This window comes from Erinaceus europaeus, chromosome 7 (genome assembly GCF_950295315.1).
Source record: "Erinaceus europaeus chromosome 7, mEriEur2.1, whole genome shotgun sequence".
NCBI lineage: Eukaryota > Metazoa > Chordata > Mammalia > Eulipotyphla > Erinaceidae > Erinaceus > Erinaceus europaeus.
In genome coordinates this window covers 76,830,773-76,851,669 of record NC_080168.1, presented here as the reverse complement: position 1 = coordinate 76,851,669, position 20,897 = coordinate 76,830,773, and the positions used below count along the sequence as shown (strand labels likewise).

General features: G+C 40.1%; 1 protein-coding gene across 2 annotated transcripts in view; it reads right to left on the bottom strand.

Annotated features, from left to right (window-relative positions):
• Nucleotides 1–5,918: 5,918 nt before the first annotated feature.
• The window catches only part of GPALPP1 (GPALPP motifs containing 1), a 55,454-nt gene continuing 40,475 nt past the window's right edge, over nt 5,919–20,897 (bottom strand). The window contains exons 8-9 of one of the 2 annotated variants that reach the window (XM_007526609.3): nt 13,374–13,592; nt 5,919–6,877 (exon numbers count right to left, since the gene is read on the bottom strand). In XM_007526609.3, the coding sequence (XP_007526671.1) occupies nt 13,374–13,592 (219 nt within the window). In that variant the 3' untranslated portion in view covers nt 5,919–6,877. Of the gene's footprint in view, nt 6,878–11,499; nt 12,341–13,373; nt 13,593–20,897 lie in introns of those variants that run through there. The other variant, XM_060194805.1, reaches the window with a different exon arrangement.

The window sequence follows — 20,897 nt, the reverse complement described above, 5'->3', positions numbered from 1 at the left end:
ACCAGAGCACTGCTCAGCTCTGGCTTATGTTGGTGCAGGGGATTGAACCTGGGACTTTGGAGAGTTAGGCTTGAGAGTCTCTTTGCATAACCATTATGCTATCTACCCCTATGAGATTTTTTTTTTTTTTTTTTTTTAGTTTTCCACAGCTGGGAGGTGGTACAGTGGACAAAGCATTGGACTCAAAAGTATGAGATCCTGAGTTTGATCCCCAGCATTGCATGTGATGATTTGGGTCTCTCATAATACTAAAAAATAAAAATATCCTACATTTTATGGTTTCAGTTTCTACAGTAAAATATTTATTCCATCTAGCATTGTTTTTCCACCAGAGCTTCACTGGAACTTTGCATCTGTATGACTGTACCTTTCCCAATGGCTTATTCCAGATAGAGGATGAAATTTATTGTCTCCAGGGTTATCGCTCGGGCTCGGTGCCTGTACTATGAACCCACTGCTCCTAGAGGCCATTTTTCCCATTTTGTTGCCCTTGTTATTATTGTTATTGCTTGTGAAGCTACCCTCCCCCAAAGGTGGGGAGCCCGGGGCTCCAACCAGGAACCAGTCTTTGCGCTTTTGCACCACCTGTGCTTAACCCGCTGTGCTAACGCCCTACCCCCAAGGTTGAGCTTTTTTTATATACATTTTTAAAAATTATTTTCCCTTTTGTTGCCCTTGTTTTTTATTGTTGTTGTAGTTATTGTTATTGATGTCTTTGTTGTTGGATAGGACAGAGAGAAATGGAGAGAGTTGGGGAAGACGGAGAAGGGGAGAGAAAGACCAACACCTGCAGATCTACTTCACAACTTGCGAAGTGACTCCCCTGTAGGTGGGGAGGCAGTGGCTTGTACTGGGATCCTTACGTTGGTCCTTCTACTTTGTGCCATGTGCGCTTAGCCAGCTACGCTACTGTCTGGCCCCCAGATGAAATTTTATTTTGAGCTGGAGTGTGAGGCAGGACCCAACCTTTGTTCCCCCACATGCCTACCCAACAGTCCCAATGCCAGAGACTAAGTAATCTACTTCACCTGCCCACCCCCTCCACAGATGTGAATTCTTTGTATGTGTTCCAGAGCTTTGAGAGCTAGATGAGCTTTATTCCCACTCTGGCCCTCATCCTTTAAGATAGGTACATTGTCGCTTTGTATTAAAATATGGGAGAGACTTGAGTGTGTTTGTATGTGCAGGGAGAAGAGCAGATGGTGAAGGAGAAGTACAGAGGGACACAAACAGGACCAAGAAGCAAAAAAGAGTCCAATTAATGACAGATGCAAGTCGAAGTGGTGAATTTCCCTAGCAGCTTTTTTGCATAATGTGAGGAGACTTCCCTTCTAGTTCTAATTACTCTCCCTCACAATTTGTCAGTCTTCTCTCGGCCTGTCTTCCACACCCCATCTGGAATCTGCGTCAACTGTGTCCTCTCATAAGCATTCCACTTCTCTTGAGTTAACTCTCCAAGCTGAATCTGTGCTCTGACTCCTCTTAGCTTCGGCTGGTCTTCATTAGGCCCCCTGGGTTGCCCTTAATGTTTATTCCTCTCTCACCTCTGCTGCCTTCCTCTCTCCAGGCAGGTGACCTGCCTCATGGGGGGTGTGGGGGGGTAAGGAATGCAGGTCCTCTATCTGGAGTCCATATTTGGGATTCAAGAGGTTGAGAAGCTGAAATTATATGTAAAACTTTGGGTGATGTACTCTTATGAGGGGTAAAACATCTACAGTGGTCATCAAATTCTTCACCTCTCAAATGCAACAATGAAAAATCGAGTTATGTTGAGCATAATCAACAACTGAGTATGCCAGTATTAATCCCCTTTAACTTTTCACTCTTGACCTCAGAATTTAGCCACAACAATCCCATTCTTGTTTTTTTTTATTTTTAAAATATTTTCATTTTATTATTGGATAAAGACAGAGGCATTGAGGAGGGAGGGAGAGTGAGAAGGAAAGAGACAGAGAGACAACTGCAGCCCTACTTCACCACTCGTAAAGCCTTCCCCCTGCAGGTGGGGACCAGGGGCTTAAACCTGGGTCCTTGTACACTGTAATGTGATCATCCTGATTTCTTTTTCTCTGCTTTTGGGGGGGATGTAGGTGTCCTCCTGTTATCCAACATCTACCCTATACCTCATCCTTTGAGTCCATCCTTATGGCTATACTATTTTCTTTCATTACTTTTAGCTCTTCCATGCTCTATTGCTCCTTCTTTTCAAACTGGTCTCCCTCACTCCTAAATGTAGGAAAATAAGACAACCCCACCGTTTTGTTCTTAGTTCCTCTTGCACTTGATGCCCCCTCCTCTGGATTTGATGTCTGTGGCTGTCACAGTACATCATTACTGCTATTTTTATGTATTTGTCACTCCCACTAGATGGTGAATTTAAGGAACACGTCTCACTTATTTTTATACCTCTAGAAAAGTGTCTCAAATATCATGACAGCTTAATACATAGTCAAGAGTTAATGAGGGGGCCAGGTTGTGTTGCACCTCAGCATGCTGAAGGACCCAGGTTCAAACCCCCAGTCCTCAATTTCAAGGGGAAAGCTTCACGAGCAGTAAACAGTGCTGATGGTTGGTCTCTCTTGTCTCTTTCTCTCCGTGTGTGTGTGTGTGTGTCTGTGTGTACATACATATTCTCTCCTTATCCAATAAATACAAATCAATAATAGCTTTAGAAAAACGAACTAATCAGTTTAGTTCTTTAGAACTACTTCTGCACTAGATCTTTCCTTAAAGTATAGAAACCAGAATGGGAAACAGGTAGACATATTATAGGTTTGTTCAAATATAGCACAACCATATTTTTTTCTTATATTTCTCTTCTCTCTTACATTACCCAATGCTAGACACACTACTAGTTATTTCTTTATTGGCTATAGCAACACACTGTGCTAGCACAAATGACCCCTTAACCTTTTTTGTTTTTTGTATTATAGCTCAGAACTCAAAGCTCATGCTCTAGTAAGTATAACTTGTATTATTAACACCTGAACTTAAGTTATTACTGCCTAAAATGAAGAGCAATAATTGCTTACTGGCAGTACAAAGCTTATTTTATAATAGTTTACTTATGAAAGGGAGAAATCACCTTTTATTCTCTTTAGAATGATCCATAAACAAATTATCTAATTGTCCAGCATAGTCAGCAGCATTATAGCAAAAAATATATATATCCAGAGCATTGCCCAGCTCTAGTTTATGATGGTACAGGGAACTGAACCTGGGACTTTAGAGCCTTAGGCATGAGAGTCTCTTTGCATAGCTACTATGCTATTTATCCCCGCCTATAGCAACATATTTGACTGCTGATCTTAAAGAACTGCATCCACTTGACAACACTTTAAAATCTATTTCTATGGTTTTTGTCAGTGTTTCCTTTTTATAAATAAAAATTAAAAAGGAGTCAGGCGGTAGCACAGCAGGTTAAGCGCAGGTAGTACAAAGCGCAAGGACCGGCATAAGAATCCTGGTTCGAGCCCCGGCTCCCCACCTGCAGGGGAGTCACTTCACAGGCGGTGAAGCAGATCTGCAAGTGTCTATCTTTCTCTCCCCCTCTGTCTTCCCCTCCTCTCTCCATTTATCTCTGTCCTATCCAACAACAATGACATCATCAACAACAATAATAATAACTAAAACAACAAAACAACAAGGGCAACAAAAGGGAAATAAATAATAAAATTAAAAGATTAAAAATTAAAAAAATAAAAATCTATTTCTAATTACTACATGCCAGGCTTTTTACTGATCTTAGTGTTTCTGTTGTTTTTTCAAATATTTGCCTGTCCAGAATTCTTTGGTAACAACACCTCCAACTTCTTTTATGGAATATGGCAGAGACCAGAAATTTGCAGAGCACCTAAAAAAATCCTGTGACAATCTGAGTGACAGAATACCTGACCAATCAGGGCCTCAGTCTTGCTTGGGCCACCAGGTTTCAGATCCTACCATGATGCCAACCGGACTTCCCTGGATAGATGACCCCACCAATAGATAGATGACTTCCCTGGAGACCTGCCCCACTAGGGAAAGAGAGAGGCAGGCTGGGAGTATGGATCAACCTGTCAATGCCCATGTTCAGCAGGGAAGCAATTACAGAAGCCAGACCTTCCACCTTCTGCATCTCATAATGACCCTGGGTCCATACGCCCAGAGGGATAAAGAAAAAGAAAGATATTAGGGGAGGGGATGGGATATGGAGCTCTGGTGGTGGGAACTGTACCCCTCTTATCCTATGGTCTTGTCAGTGTTTCCATTTTATAAATAAAAAAAAATCCAGTGACACCACAGTGCTCTCAATTAATGACAACAGGCAACTAGAAGTTGCTAATACTAGCTAGCCTCAGCTGAGGGAGGTAGAAGAAGCAAATGCAAATCTAATTCTTATCATTTTTAAGAGATCTGTGTGAAAAAGCACCAAAGCAGTTTTATTTTAGTGCTTCCAATTTATGTGAATAACTTAAAGCTGTATCAGAATAAGAAAGACTCCCACATTGTATTGGGACTGCACAACTCAGCACATATAACACTAGGCATCATGTTTCTAGAATAAAACATGAAAACTGAAGTATGCATTTCATTACAAATGTTCTTTAACTCCAGGTGTAGTTCCTATCTTCAGTGTTATATTTCTGGGACTTCAAAACACACACACACAGACAGCTTAAAACAATAGCATTTTATTCTCTTAGTTGTGGCATCCCAAAGTCAAGGTGTTATCAGGCCCACATTCTCCTAACACCCCAGCAGAGAATCTTTCTTCACCTCTTCCAGCTTCTGGTGGCCTGTAGTCTATTGGCTTGTGGCAGCTTAACTTGAACCTCTACTTTCAATTTCTCAAAGCTTCCCTCCTTGTTTGTCTGTGTTAAATCTTCCTTTTCTTTCTCACTTATAAGGATGCCAGTCATTGCCTGTTAAGATCCACCCTAAACTTATCAACATGATCTTATTCTTAAATCATAATGTCAGGGGACTGGCAGTAACACACAGGGTTAAGTGCACATAGTACAAAGTGCAAGGACAGGTGAGCCTCCAGCTCCCCTGCAGAGGGGTCGCTTCACAAGTGAAGCAGGTGTGCAGGTGTCTTTCTCCCCCCACCCCCATCTTCTCTTCCTCTCTCAATTACTCTCTGTCCTATCCAACAGCAACAACAATGGAGAAAGATGGCTTCCAGGAGCAGTGGATTCATAGTGTAGGCACCAAGCCCCAGCAATAACCCAGGAGGCAAATAAATAAATAAATCTTAATTTCAAGAGGGCCAGGTGCTGGCACATCTGGTTGAGGGCACGTTACAACGCACAAGGACCCGGGTTCAAGCCTCCAGCGCCCACCTGCAAGGGGAAAGCTTTTCGAGTGGTGAAGCAGTGTTGCAGGTGTCTGTCTCCTCCCTATGACCCCCTTCCCTCTCAATTTCTGGCTGTCTCTATCCAATAAATAAATAAATAAATAAAGATAATTTTAAAAATCATAATTTCAATTTACAAAGACCTTTATTTCAATTAAGGCAATATTAAGAAGTTCTTGGTGGACTTGGCTTTGGTGCTCCCTCAGACTCAAGTCTACAGATGTTGAGGAAATAAAGGAGAGGACCACTTAAAATTTTTTTGTTTTTTACTAGAGTACTACTCAGCTCAGGCTTATGGTAGTGCAAGAGATTGAACCTCAGTGGACTTCAAAGCCTTAAGCATGAGTGTCTCTTTGCATAACTATTATGCTATCTACCCCCTGTGAGAAACACTCCCTTTACTGCTTTTAGCTAGTTTTGTGATTTGGAGGTTTATGGCTCCAACTGTGAGTAACCTCTCTGCAGGGCTGACTCAGACATTGAACATCTATCCAAGAATGTGATGAATTGATAACGTCAAGCAAACTTACTTGCTATTGATTGGGTTGAAGGTGGTGGCAATTCTTCACATTTTTCCATGTTTCTTTTTTTTTTGCAAATGAAAAGGCTAAATAGGTGATTTTAGATTATAGTGTAATTTATAAATTGCAGCAGAATGCGAATAGGCTGTGACAGTTTCATTGCTCATCTTTTTTGTACTAGATGTATTTCTTGTTATCAGAGGGTTTCATGGACGCAGGTTAAGCAGATGACAAGTATGGTAGTGGCATTATTATTACTACTGTTGTTATTATTAGTATACCAGAGCACTGCTCAGCTCTGGCTTATGGTAGTGCTGGGGCTTGAACCTAGGGCCTTGGAGCATCAGGCATCAAAGTCTTTTGCATAGCCATTTATCTTCCCAGCTCGGCAAATGTGGCATTACTAGACCCTACCCTGGTTAAGCCATCTCCAAAGCACCTCAGTGCATATGTGCTTCTTCTTTTCATATCTGCACCCAGATTCATAACCATGGAGAATGAATCAAAGATACTGAGAGAGGATCTACAATGCTCAAACACAAGCACTGGCAAACTGGGATGAGCTGACGAGTAGGCGGGTGATATCCCATTTTGGCAAACAAAATACATTCTCATCAGAAACTGGTGGGAATCAACTATTGGATGGAGACCACAGCAAGTATCAGATGGTTCAGTTCTGTCTTTGTACCATGTGTTTATGGTGTTCCCAGTTACACAACTTTCATTTTCTTTTAGGAAATTACCCTCCATCCTTTGGCTCCAAGGGTGTGGACATGAACCAGCCTGGGCTATTGGGTATTGTGTTTCCTGAAGATGGAATAAACTGACCAAAACTGGTCCTTAGAACTAAGTATTATCAAACCTTGGGTTTTGGCTGATGTAGGAGTCATCTTTTTGTTGAGTTGTTAAGCTGGTAGGTCACATTAGAGGTGTTGCTATCCACATTTGTCATCATCTAGGAAGTCCTAAGAATGAAGTCCAGTCAAAGGAAAGCAGGCTGAGGAGTAGGGACAGAATCCTGCGGATATAAAATGGATATCTAGATTCAGGTATACCAAGAGCCAGGGCTACATTCATTACATGAGTGAATGGTTCTATTTATTTATTCATTTATTTTGCGTTAGTCACTTTGTCAATTGCCACCAACTGAAAAATTACATTTTCTGAGGTTATAAGCAATGAATGGGCTACTCTATAAAAGTTATCTGACTGGGCCTAATATTCAGGGCCTAAAATAATAATAACAACCATCAGTGACTATAGCTTCAGTGTTTCACCTCACGCAGTCCTCTTTAACTCCTGGTGAGGTATTTATACAGCCTCTTCCCATTTAATGGGTGCCAGTAAACTAAGGGTCTTGTTCATGTGTGTTAACATAATTGAATGACCTTGCTGATCTAATTCTTTTTTTTCCCTCCAAAGCATGTTATAGGAGGAGGAGAATAATGGTTTATAGGACAGTTATTGACATGAGTACACCCATAACAGGTGACTACAAACCACTCCCACCAGTAACCCAAATCTTTGTCATCATCCATCATGGTCCTCATATCCTTTTCCAAAGTCCTTTGCTTTGTTTCAACCTACCCCACTCAGACCAAGTTTTACCCTGTGAAACCTTTTGATTTTTTAAAAATTAAATTTATTTATATATATTTGTAGAGAGACAGAGAAATTGAGAGGGAAGGGGGAACTAGAAAGAAAGATAAATACCTGCAGCATTGTTTAACTGTTTGTGAAGCTTCCTCCCTGCAGATGGGGTCTAGGGGCTTGAACCCTGGTCCTAACGCACAACGAAGTGTGTACTCTACCAAGTGTGCCACCACCTGACCCCCTTGCCTTGCTTATGTACCTCCTTATATGTACACCTATAGGTGAGACCATCTAGGGTCTGTCCTTCTCCTTCTGGATTATCTCACTTAATATCATTCCTTCATGTTCCATCCAAGACATGGAAACGACTTCATCATTTCTTACAGTTGAGTAGCAATCCATTGTATGTATTTCACAACTTTCTTAACCACCCATCTGTCATCAAGTATCTGGGTTGCTTCCAGATTTGGGCTATTACAAACTGTGCTGCTATGAACATAGTTATACATAGATCTCTTTGAATAGGTATTTTAATGTTCTTTGGATAGATCCTTAGGAGAGAAACTGCCAGCCAGTCTAATTATCTATTATTTAGAGTGGAGGACAGAGGCAGAGATACCACAACACTGTTCATGATGCTCCTATCTGGTACTGGAACACAAACTCAGGGCAAAGCATGCACTCAACTGGGTGAGATATCTTCTGGTTCTTGTGATGTCCCCATTTTAAGGCAAATTACAACTAATATTGGTAAAGAAATAGTTTGAATTTTAGAGAGTCACAGGCAGAGCAAAGGTTTGGTTCCAGACTGCTTAACTGGAACAGTATAACTTCTTAATGCTATTTAGGACTTCTCATTGCAAAACAAAGTACATTTTATCTGGTCACCTTCAACAAGTCCAGATGGTATTCAACCAGGATTCTGTCCAACCACAGTGCAGTGTTCTTCTAGTGAACTTTTCATGTCACTACTTCACACCACACCATGATCTTCAAGACAATGGTCACACTAGTGGTACTTGGAATAGGTTACAGAAATACCACCTGATGGCAGGTCTAACAGAAGCCAACTTCACCTTTCTCCTTGTGGAATTCCAGCTCCACATGGGCGCACCCAATTGGCACAGTCCAGGTCACATACCTATGTTTGATCAGTAACAGATGCTGGGAAAATGAGTGTTATCTTTCACTCTCTGAGTAAAGAGGCTCAGTAGACATGGAATGACAACACTTTGACATTTTGGGGCCTTTGACATTCTTGGTTTCTTTCTTCTTCTTCTTCTTCTTCTTCTTCTTTTTTTTTGGCACTGGGGTTCTGCACCAGCATAATTCCATGGTTCCTGGTAGACTTCCCTCCAACCCCACCACCCAGATAGAGGGTAAGAGGCTTAGAGGAGAACACAGAGGACCCAGAAACAACAGCACCACCTCAGCATTTGTTGGAGGAGGAGGTAGGAAGGGAAAGAGAGAGTTATAGAGACACCTGCAGCACTGTTTCAACAACCTGCAAGCATTCCCCTTGCAGGTGAGGACTGGGGGCTTGAACCCAGGTTCTTGAGCACTGCAGTATCTGCAGTCAGCTAAGTGTGCCACCACCTGGCCCCTTCTTTTTCGTTTTTAAGTTTCAAAAAGAGGTCACAGTCTTGTAAAACTTGGCCAAGAAATCTAAGAAACAAAAAAGTTGGCATATTAGAAAGTGTCCACAGTGTCAATCTTCTGATTGGAACTAGATCTAATTAGGTCTTTTGCAAACCTGGAAGAGGGAAAAGGACAAATAAACACTTTTCCAGTTTGTGCAAATAGTTACTCTATGCTTTTAATGACACTGCTACTATGTTGGCTTTAGTTCCTCTATGGGTCAAAACACTTTAGTTCGACCTTCAGTTTTATAAAACAGCTCTATAGCTGGCACTAAAAAATTGTTATCAATAGATTCAAGACTGCTAGTAAGGTGGTAGGGAACTAACTCATGAAAAGAATAAGGTAAAAGGAAGAGGCTTTTTCCCTTTTTGCTAAGTACATGGATATGCCAAGAGTGACAGGAAAACAATTAAATATATAACTCCAAATATCTTTCTATCCCCTAAGATAAAAGAAAACAAAGAAAAACCAGTTTCCAAAGTGGGTATCTTTACATTAAAAATACCAAATTTCCCAAAACTGTATGTAAGGATTTTACATAAGCATGAGGAATTTAAAACATTTCTTCCTTTCATTGGAGAAAAATATCAAGACAAAATTAGGTAAAAGCAGTGAGTGCCCTTGCATAAAAAATTTTTATCAAAATATATTACTTACTAAAATGTCAATCTAAAAATATTCAAAAAGGTAACTTAATTCAATTCTACTTAGATAAGAAGTTTTTAAAGTCTGTTTAGTCACTATAGTAACATTCCTTGAGAAAGCTACTGTTTACATTGATGTTGTGGCAAATATCCTATTTATGATTAGAAGAACATTTTGCAAAGATGACTAGATGGTTTACTCAGTTATAATAAAGCTTAAATGAACTATGACTCAGATTCTTTTTCCATTAAAACTTTGTGCCTTTTCAAAACAAGAACAGAGAATTAGCAGAACTGAGATTAACATAAGAAAATATCTCACAGAATTTGAACATAGGCTTTAATTATTTAAAAATTTCTATCTATAAAACAGAGACCCCCAAATCTTCATCTGTAATATTCCAGCCTTTAGGTTCATGATTAGTCAACAATTTGTTTGGCTTTATATGTTAACTCTTCTTTCATCCACCAGGTTCCAGATGCTACCATGATGCCAACTGGACTTCCCTGGGCAGACGACCCCACCAACGTGTCCTGGAGTCCCGCTTCCCCAGAGCCCCGGCCCACTAAAAGAGAGATACAGGCTAGGAGAATGGATTGACCTGCCAACACCCCTGTTCAGCAGGGAAGCAATTACAGAAGCCAGACCTTCTACCTTTTGCATCCTATAATGAACCTGGGTCCATACTCCCAGAGGGATAAAGAATAGAAAGCCATCAGGGGAGGGAGTGGGATATGGAGATCTGGTGGTGGAAATTGTGTGGAGTTGCACCCCTCTTATCCTATGTTTTTTGTTAGTGTTTCCTTTTTATAAATAAAATTTTTTTAAAAGGTTTTGTTTAGTGGCTGGGTGGTGGCGTACCTGGTTAAGTACACACATTACAATGTACAAGGTCCTCGGTTTAAGCCCCCAGTCTCCACCTGCAAGAGAAAAGCTTCACAAGTGATAAAGCAGGTCTGCAGATGTCTGTCTCTCTCCTATGGCTCCCTAAATTTATCTCTGTCCAATCAAATTAAATAAAGTTAAAAAAAATTCTGTTTAACAACTTTAATAGGGGCTGTGATTAAAGCATTACAAATATATAATATTCTCATTAGGATGGTTGTAATTAATGAGGTTTTATTTACATTTCTGCATTAAGAACTAAGAGTCTGTGGTTCAAGAAAAATACTACTCATGATGGACAAACAAGTTCTGTCCTTCACAAATTATCTAAAGACTATCTATCTATCTATCTATCTATCCCAAAAGCAAAGTTTAAATATAGAAAACTTTGGCTAAGATCAGAGTCTGAGTCTTAGAGTTAATCCCACTAAAACAGTTAATAGTGTATCTTGTCCTTCAGATACCTCCCATAGGAACACTTACTATAATTAGAAAAATTAAGTTTTCTCTTAGCACATAACACAGAGATTCTCTTTCTGATTTATGAAGAAATAAAAAAATCCAAAAAAATCAAACTCCCTGAGTACCAAAATAAACAAACTGATAACAAAATAGTACATACGCACTGCCTGTAGCTTAGAAGAGAAAAAAAAAAAGACCAAGTTCAAATTCATGAATTTACTGCAAGAACCTGAAACACTTATTCAGGACTGATTAGTAACACATGATGGAGATCTAGGTTCTGGTAGGTATTTAGCAGTTATTCCTGACCCATGTTAAAGGATACTTGTTAGACTCTCAAAAAATGAGTGGAAATCATCTAAAAAATAGTTCATGCCTCTTCAGAAGGTAACAACATAAAGCATTAAACACATGTACACACCACTGATTTTATTTTCATACATGATTCAAAATGCCTGTAGAACAAGGTACATTTGTATGGTTTTTAAAATTCATTTCTTTAAAAAAATTTTTTTTTAAACTATTTAATTAGATAGGATAGAGAAACTGAGAGGGAAAGCAAATAAAGGAGAGACAGAAAGACACGTGCAATACTGCTTGGCTACTCACGAAGCATCCTACCTATAGGTGGGGACTGGGGGCTCGAACCCAAGTCCTTATACATGGTAACACATGCACTTAACCAGGTGTGCCACTGCCTGGCCCCAAACTAAAGTAATCTCTAATCTTAAGCACCAGAAAAGAAAAGAATAAAGGTTGAAAGACCTTTGACTCTTCATTGTACAGGAAAAGCTTCCTGAAGAGCAAGGAAATTCAGTAAGCTGGAAAAATGTCTAACTTTAACTGTATTTTCTTTTAGAGCTACATTTTATACTGATGTAGGTTTCCTACAACTAAAAGACATGAAGATTATTTATTTATTTATTTATTTGCCTCCAGGGTTACTGCTAGGGCTCCAGGCCTACACTACAAATCCACTGCTCCTGGAGGCCATTTTTCCCATTTTGTTGCATTTGTTGTTACCCTTGTTGTTGTTAAAGTTATTGTTGCCATTGCTGTTGTTGAATAGGACAGAGAGGAGGGGAAGACTGAGAGGGGGAAGAGAAAGATAGACACCTGCAGACCTGCTTCACTGTCCATGAAGTGACCCCCCCCTGCAGGTGGGGAGCCAGGGGCTCTAACCAGGATCCTTAAGCCAGTCCTTGCGCTTTGTGCCATGTGGGCTTATTCCACAGCACTACTGCCTGGTCCCAACCTGAAGATATTAAGAAGAGAACTCACTTTTTATTAATGCCTTAATCACCAGTATGAACTATCAGTTGACCCTTGACTGGCTGAATGATGCAGTAGTTTATAAACCTTAAATTATAGAGATCCTTTCAAAGAAACCAACATTTCTTCCCTCCCTCCCTCCCTTCCTTCTTTACCAGAGCAGCACTTTTCAGCTCTGGCTTATGGTGGTGAGAAAAACTGAACCTGGGACTTTGAAACCTCAGGCTACAGAGTTTCTCTGAATAACCACTATACCATCTCCCTTCCCCTGAACCAGTATTTTCTAATTGTGATCTTGTTTGACATAAAAAAAAACCAGTAAATTTTACTTCTTTTTTCTGTCATTTTAAAAAAGATTTTAAAACTTTAATTTGCTATGACTGAGAGAAGCTGAGAAAGGAGAGAGGGAGAGAGAGACAGAGAGATATATACAGCACTACTTTCATCACTTGTGAAGCTTTTCCCCTGCAGGTGGGGACCAGAGACTTGAACCTGGGTCCTTGTACATAATAGCATGTGCACTTAAGCAGTTATGCCACCACCTGGTCCCTAAATTTCACTTCCTTATTGTTTAATGAGGTATGCATTTACCCAGGCTTCAATCAATACTTTCCTTCACCAGTTCTCACAAACTAAGCATTTATTTAGCACTTTTAATAGTTAAATGCTCTGTTTGATTATACAAAAAAGAATAGGAAGCTTCCAATGGAGGGGATGGGACATGGAACTCTGGTAATGGCAACTGGGTGGAATTGTACCCCTGTTGTCTTATAATTTTGTTAATCATTATCAAATCAATATTTTTTAAAAAGTTCCTTTTCCAACAAGCCATATTTTTTATCCTATTAAACATATTTTTCAAACATCACTTTACTTATGAAAAATATTTACAAGTTTAAAGTCTACTTTATTATACAAGGAAATGGATTCTTGCACACAATTATTTGTAGATAAGAGTATGTAAGAAAAGTTCAAATTTACCAGTGTGAAAATATACCTCAATGAAATATACTTACTTATAAAAACATATTGCCTTTGCCATGTGAAAATCTGCTGTTTAGTTCTCTAGATTTTTTTACTAGGGCTTTTTTCTGAGCTTCATCAAACCGATTAACCTTGAGATCCCTGTCACGGTCAAATGGCAGTCTTTCTTGGGGCTTATTTTTATCTTCAGCAGCCTTATTCTTTAATTTTCTATGATGAATGTCCATAAGAGATTCTGATCTTTTTGATTCCTGAGGAGGATAAAAGTTAAAAATTATAGATTGTATAGATTATTGACAGTAAATCATTACAAAACAATGTAGTTAATATAGTAATGGTGAACTTAAAGAGGGTTACTTACAAGCCCCAATAGTTTTTCCCAAATTTAAGACAACATATGCATTATCAATAATGTATCAGAGGCAAATTCAGTTTAACCAAAATGAAGGTGTCTACTATCTACATGCCATCTATTAAAGAAAAATAGACAAAAAGTACTTAAATAGCCACAACAAAAGCATTGTGTGATCTGTCAAGACTAAAGCATGAACTTAAAAATAGAGAAAGAGAAAGAGGAACTCAGTTAAAACTTCATCAATATATCTAAATTGGCGGGGGGTGTTTTGTAGACACCTTATCCTCATCAACAGGCAGATGAGAAACTGCATTCATGTGTTAACAACTATACTGTAATCCGATTAATCCCCCAATAAGGGGAAGGGGGAAAAAAACTCCATGAATTTGTTGTTCCTTGGAATCCAAGTGGGTGGACAGAAAGGCAAGGGCACTTGAAGCAAAAACCTGGGGAAAACAGGGAAACATGGCAAAGGTGACTTAACCCAAGTCCATGTTAAGAATATGCTAAGAGAAGTTTGTTTGTTTCACTTTTCTGTTTTTATACTCTACCTCCCTCGTTACTGTTATTCCTTGTTGGGATAGGTGTTGACATATTCAAATGCATCTTAAAGACAAATTAGAAGTTCATTGTATGTTGGATAGTATGCCAGCTCCCCCTGGCTTCTGCCTAACCATATGCCTATATAGGGATAGATTTAATCCCATTCAAAGCTTTGGTCTATTTACATAAATCACTTTTACATTTACATAAAGCACTCCCTCCAAGGCAAAAAAAGAAAAAAAAGAGAAAAAGACACTTGGGAAAAAAAAAGACACTTGGAAATTGCTTTCCGGCTCCGAGAGTTCCAGAGTGTATCTCCTGCGAAGTTAGTGCGGCACGAGTTCCTGATCCCTCTCCCACAGCTCCAGTTGAGTTCTCTCCAACCCAGAGAGCACTAGCTCGGGAAGAAGTACCCTCAGGCTATCCCGGCAATTGTAGACTTTTTACATATAGCTTCAAGTAGAAGAAAAGCTCTCACTTATAAAAGGAGTGGAATATATTCATATTGGCAGGTCAGACCAGCAGCCTTCAAAGTGGAGTTAAAAAAAAAAAATTATTATTATTATTATTTATTTTCCCTTTTGTTGCCCTTGTTGTTTTATTGTTCTTGTAGTTATTATTGTTGTTGTTATTGATGGCATCGTTGTTGGATAGAACAGAGAGAAATAGAGAGAGGATGGGAAGACAGAGTGGGAAAGAAAGAGAGACACTTGCAGACCTGCTACACCACCTGTGAAGCAACTTCCCTGCAGGTGGGGAGTCAGAGTTTGAACTGGGTCCCTGTGCTTTGCACCATGTGCGCTTAACCCGCTCGCTGCACTACCTCCTGACCCCAGCATGGGCAATTTTAAGGCTGGGGCAGGGAGTTAACACAACATGTGCTCTATCTCAGGCTAAATCTCTAGCACCACCACAAGCCAGAGCTGAGGGGCGCTATAAATAAAACTTTAAAGTGAACTTGCCTTTAGAAATGAGTGTCTGATCTGCCAATCACAACCTAACCAACGCAACGATTGCCACCTCAACATGCTTCACTTCAGACTGTGTTCAGAGACTTCACGTGTGGAATGACAACCCTTCAGCTTCATTACTCGGGTGAGACCTTTCCTTTCATAGTATACTCTAATTCCATGTCAGGTGGTTCACTTTCTAACAAAGTCCCAAAACCTAGATATACACCTGTTTCTGTGAGAGAGAGCGTATGTTCACACGTATCCATAAACTACTGCAAAATATATACCTGAAAGCAGAAGTACACTAGAGTTTGCAGTGAGTACCCCCCTAACACTTCCTCTCCACTATTCCAACCTTTGGGTCCATGATTGCTCAACAATTTGTTTGGCTTCGTATGTTAACTCTTTTCAGTCATCAGGTTCCAGATGTCATCAGGATGCCGGCCAGGCTTCCCTGGACTGAAGACCCCACCAATGTGTCCTGGAGCTCAGTTTCCCCAGAGACCCTCCCTACTAGGGAAAGAGAGAGGCAGACTGGGAGTATGGACCAACCAGTCAACGCCCATGTTCAGCGGGGAAGCAATTACAGAAGCCAGACCTTCTACCTTCTGCATCCCACAACGACCCTGGGTCCATGCTCCCAGAGGGATAGAGAGTGGGAAAGCTATCAGGGGAGGGGGTGGGATATGGAGACTGGGTGGTGGAAATTGTATGGAGTTGTACCCCTCCTACCCTATGGTTTTGTTAATTAATCCTTTCTTAAATAAAAAAGAAAAAAAAAAGAAATGAGTGGCTCATGTTGAATGTTCTGAATTCAGATATATTGAAGAGTGGTGCAATGGAAAGAAAGGGCAATTTTAGCTTAACAACCACATCTCTTCCAGGTTCTGCTTCCACTCAAGCAATATATGTGAGAGCAAGGTGAGAAGAGAACTCATTGAAAGTAAAATACCAAGGCACTAGTTCAAAATCTTGAAGATGGAAACATAAACTTTCACTCAGCAAACATACCCTAGGTATTTAGTCACAAGAGTGTTTATTTACGTATCTATCTGAATGGAAAAATGAAATCTAACTCCCCCTCCCCTTCATTCCCTTTCCCCCACCCCCCTTTGTTGTGGTGGTGGTGGAGGTACCAGGGCCTTATGCATGTGAGATCTCATTACTCCAAGGCCGATTTTGTTTCAATTCTTTGTATTTTAGACTATATATGTGGGGGTGGTGGAGACAGAGAAATATCATACAGAGTGATGGAGCTTGCTCCAGTGCTGTGGCACTACCATGTGGTTCTGGGGCTTGAATATAGTCTAGGTGCAAGGCAAGGCATGTAGCCTACAAGGTGAGTTATCCTCTGGCCTAAATTCAGACTTTCTGAAAGAAAGGCTGATTATGCTGCTCTATGGTGGAGGAGGACCTAGGTGTGGGGGAGTGTAGAGTGTTTTGCAGAAAACTGAAATTTTATACATGTACCAATGACTTTATTTATAGTTCCCCCAATAAAAAAGGGTAATATGTTAAGTACATATTTATATGAGCACTACGTACATTTTTCCAATCTCCCTCGATCATTTCATACCTATTGGTGAAGTCTTTTAGAAACAGATTTGTAATTCAAGTGATTTTTCAATTCTTTATTTTTAATAAAATTAAAGTTAAAAATTCATCAATTATTGTTATGAGAAAAATAAGCTATCAATACATACTGAATGAAGAAATAGGAACTTAAGTTCCAAAGTCAGAAAACTTTGGTTTGCAAGATGATCCTGTTTGCTTGCCCCTTCCTTCTTCCCTCCCCTCCTTTCCTCCTTCTTCCACCCTCTCTCTTCCTTCCTCCCTTCCCTTCTCCTTCCCTTTTTCTTCCCTTTCCTTCCCCTCCCTCCCCCCTTCCTTCCTTCCCCTCTGAGTTTACCTATTTTCATGAGCAATAAAGGGGCCATGGGGGGTGGGGTTAAGGAAGAGACCAGAGCACCACTCAGCTTTAACATATGGTTGCCTGGGACTGAACTTGGGTCCTCTGGGGTCTCAGGCATGGAACTCTGTTGTGTTACCTCTGTGTTATTTCCCTGGGCCTTTACTGCTTTCAACACTGGTGAACTTGAACAAATGATTTAAGTTGAAATTTTTTAACCAATAAAATGACAGTAATAATTTCCCAAGATTTGGGTAAGCGAGGAGTTAAATTATCTAATAAAAATGAGGGATCTACTACAATGTTGGCTACGTAAGAATTATTCAACAAATTCTACGTGCTATTCATTTAGTTATTACTATACTAATAGACTTCACAATACTTCTGTAAGTTAAGTGTTATTAAGCCCATTACACAAATCTGGGTGGAGTCTGATGGAAATGAGAAGTATGAACACTGGATCATCTCACTCACAGTTGGAACTTAAGAAACAAGGACAGAAATGGAAAACAAAATGGTGTAAGGGGACCTAAAGTGGGGGTGTCCTGCAGACACCTATCATGGAGAGATGAAAATTAGTATCTATGTGTTGACAACTTTACTATAATCCATTAACCACACCCCCCCCACACAAAGTACAGGAAAGAGAAAAAAATTAAGAAAAAATATTGGGTGGCCAGAGAAGTCATGATGCATTTTTGCATAAAAACAGAAACATTATGTTGAGGATTCGACTTCCGGAGGCGGAGCTACGAGCAGCAGATCGCTTTCTCTCCTCTCCTCTCCTCTCCCGGATCAACTAGGAATACCAAAGGAGACCACCTGGACCGAAACAAGACAGGACTAGAATGACCACAGAAACCCAGTAAATCACCCGTGAGTACAAACACGCGTGGCTGGTGACAGAGAGGAGAGAGGGGCCTAAGGAGAGATTAAGTGACTGCTAACAGTTCAACAGTTTGTCAGTGGAGACACCACCTCCAGTCTGCTCCACCAACAAGGGGACAGCTGAAGGGAGGAAAGGACTCCCCAGAGACTCACCAAGTGCAACTCTGAGTCTCCATTGCTACTATCCTCAGAATCTGGAGCAGCAACAGGGAGGGACACCAGGGTACAGAGATCTAACCGGGAAACTCAGGAGAAGACCTATAACTCGGTGGCATAGCTGAGGGGCTGTGAAAGTCTCTTTGCATAAACACTGGATTATCTCTGCCACAACCTGCTTTATCTCTTGGTCAGGAGTCAGTGATTAAGCTAAGAAGCCTATTGATAGTTTAAAAGCCCTCAGGCTCCCATAGCCTACAGGGGAAAAAAAAAAAAAGGCTTTTACACCACTGAACTCCAACTCAGGGATTGAAAAAACTGTTAACTTATATAAAATGGTTAAAACAACAAGAAAAAATATTGGAGACTCGAACCAGGACAAGAGTCCAGCAAAAAGTCCTCCAGAGGGTGAAGCACAAAACAACGAGTTCAACATCCAAACATTAGCTAAGGAAATAATAACAGGAGTGAGTAAAGAATTTGAAAAAATTGTAATCAGAAATGCAGTTACAACAAATGAGAATATGGAAGAAAATTCTAATTATCTCATGGTTATTAGAGAGCTGAAAGCTGAAATTGCTGAGCTAAGAAGGCAACTAGCTGAACAAGCTAAAACAGTATCAGAGCAGGGCAACAAAATAGATGAACTCCAGAAAGCAGTAGAGGGCAGAGAGAATAGAATCAATGAGGCTGAAGACAGAATTAGCAAGATTGAGGATGAATTAGAGACAACTAAAAAAGAAGTAAGAGATCTCAAAAAGAGATTAAGAGATGCTGAAAACAACAACAGAGTCCTATGGGATGACTTCAAAAGAAACAATATATGCATTATTGGCTTACCAGAGGAAGAAAGAGAATGGGAGGAAGAAAGCGTTCTCCAGGCCATAATAGCTGAAAATTTCTCTAGTCTAGACAACACCAAAGACATAAAGATTCAAGAAGCCCAGAGGGTCCCAAACAGAATTAACCCAGACCTAAAGACACCAAGACATGTCATACTTAGATTGGAAAGGAATAAGGATAAAGAAAGGATCCTCAAGGCTGCAAGAGAAAAACAAAGAGTCACCTACAAAGGAAAACCCATAAGATTAGCAGCAGACTTCTCCATACAAACACTACAGGCCAGAAGAGAATGGCAAGATATCTATCGAGTGCTCAATGAGAAAGGCTTTCAGCCAAGAATACTATATCCTGCTAGACTGTCATTCAGACTAGATGGAAGCATCAAAACCTTCTCAGACAAGCAACAGTTGAAGGAAGCAACCATCACCAAGCCTGCCCTGAAAGAAGTTCTGAAAGGTCTCCTATAAACAACCAGACCACCACAAATAGGACATATATCAAAACACTCTAAAACTCTACAAGAATGGCGTTAAAATATCTTCAATCTTTGATATCAATAAATGTCAATGGCCTGAATTCACCTATTAAAAGACACAGAGTAGGAAGATGGATCAGAAAACACAACCCAACAATATGTTGTCTACAGGAAACTCACCTAACGCAACAAGACAAACACAGACTTAAAGTGAAAGGATGGAAAACTATCATTCAAGCCAATGGCCCACAAAAAAGGGCAGGAACAGCTATTCTCATATCTGACATGATAGACTTTAAAACAGATAAGATTAAAAAAGATAGGAATGGACACTACTTAATGCTCAGAGGATCAGTCAATCAAGAGGACTTAACAATTATTAATATCTATGCACCCAATGAGAAGCCATCTAAATACATCAAACTTCTACTGAAAGAGCTACAGCAATATATTAACAGTAACACAATCATAGTAGGGGACTTCAATACCCCACTATCTCAACTTGACAGATCATCCAGGCAGAAAATCAGTAAAGACATAAGGGAGCTAAATGAAGAGATAGATAAACTAGACCCACCCTACTAGGGAAAGAGAAAGGCAGACTGGGAGTATGGACCGACCAGTCAACGCCCATGTTCAGCGGGGAAGCAATTACAGAAGCCAGACCTTCTACCTTCTGCAACCCACAATGACCCTGGGTCCATGCTCCCAGAGGGATAGAGAATGGGAAAGCTATCAGGGGCGGGGGTGGGATATGGAGATTGGGCGGTGGGAATTGTATGGAGTTATACCCCTCCTACCCTATGGTTTTGTTAATTAATCCTTTCTTAAATAAAACAAAAAAAGAAACATTATGTTATGACTCTCTCAACAATCCAATAAATTTATGTAACTAATCTGGAAAAAAAGCCACTCATTAACAATAATTTCTGTTGATTACTATGCTCTTTAAGAAAATAACTCCCAACTGTTCAAAGAATTGAATGACATCACTTTAACCAACTGTGTTCCATTCTCACCCACTTCTTAAAACACAACAACAGGGAGTCGGGCGGTCGTGCAGTGGGTTAAGCGCACATGGCACAAAGCGCAAGGACCAGCTTAAGGATACCGGTTCAAGCCCCCAGCTCCCCACCTGCGGGGGGGGGGGGGGGGTCGCTTCACAGGCGGTGAAGCAGGTCTGCTGGTGTCTGTCTTTCTCTCCTCCTCTCTCCATTTCTCTCTGTCCTATCCAACAACGATGACAACAATAGTAACTACAACAATAACAAGGGCAACAAAAGGAAATAAATATTAAAAAAAAAAAAAACGCTAAAAAAAAAAACAACAACAAAAGAACACATTTGATGCTGGTTGCTTATCCTATTAAATAACATTCATCCAAAGATCATGAACTAAAAAGGAATAAAGGTTTTTCATATAGAAATTAATTTA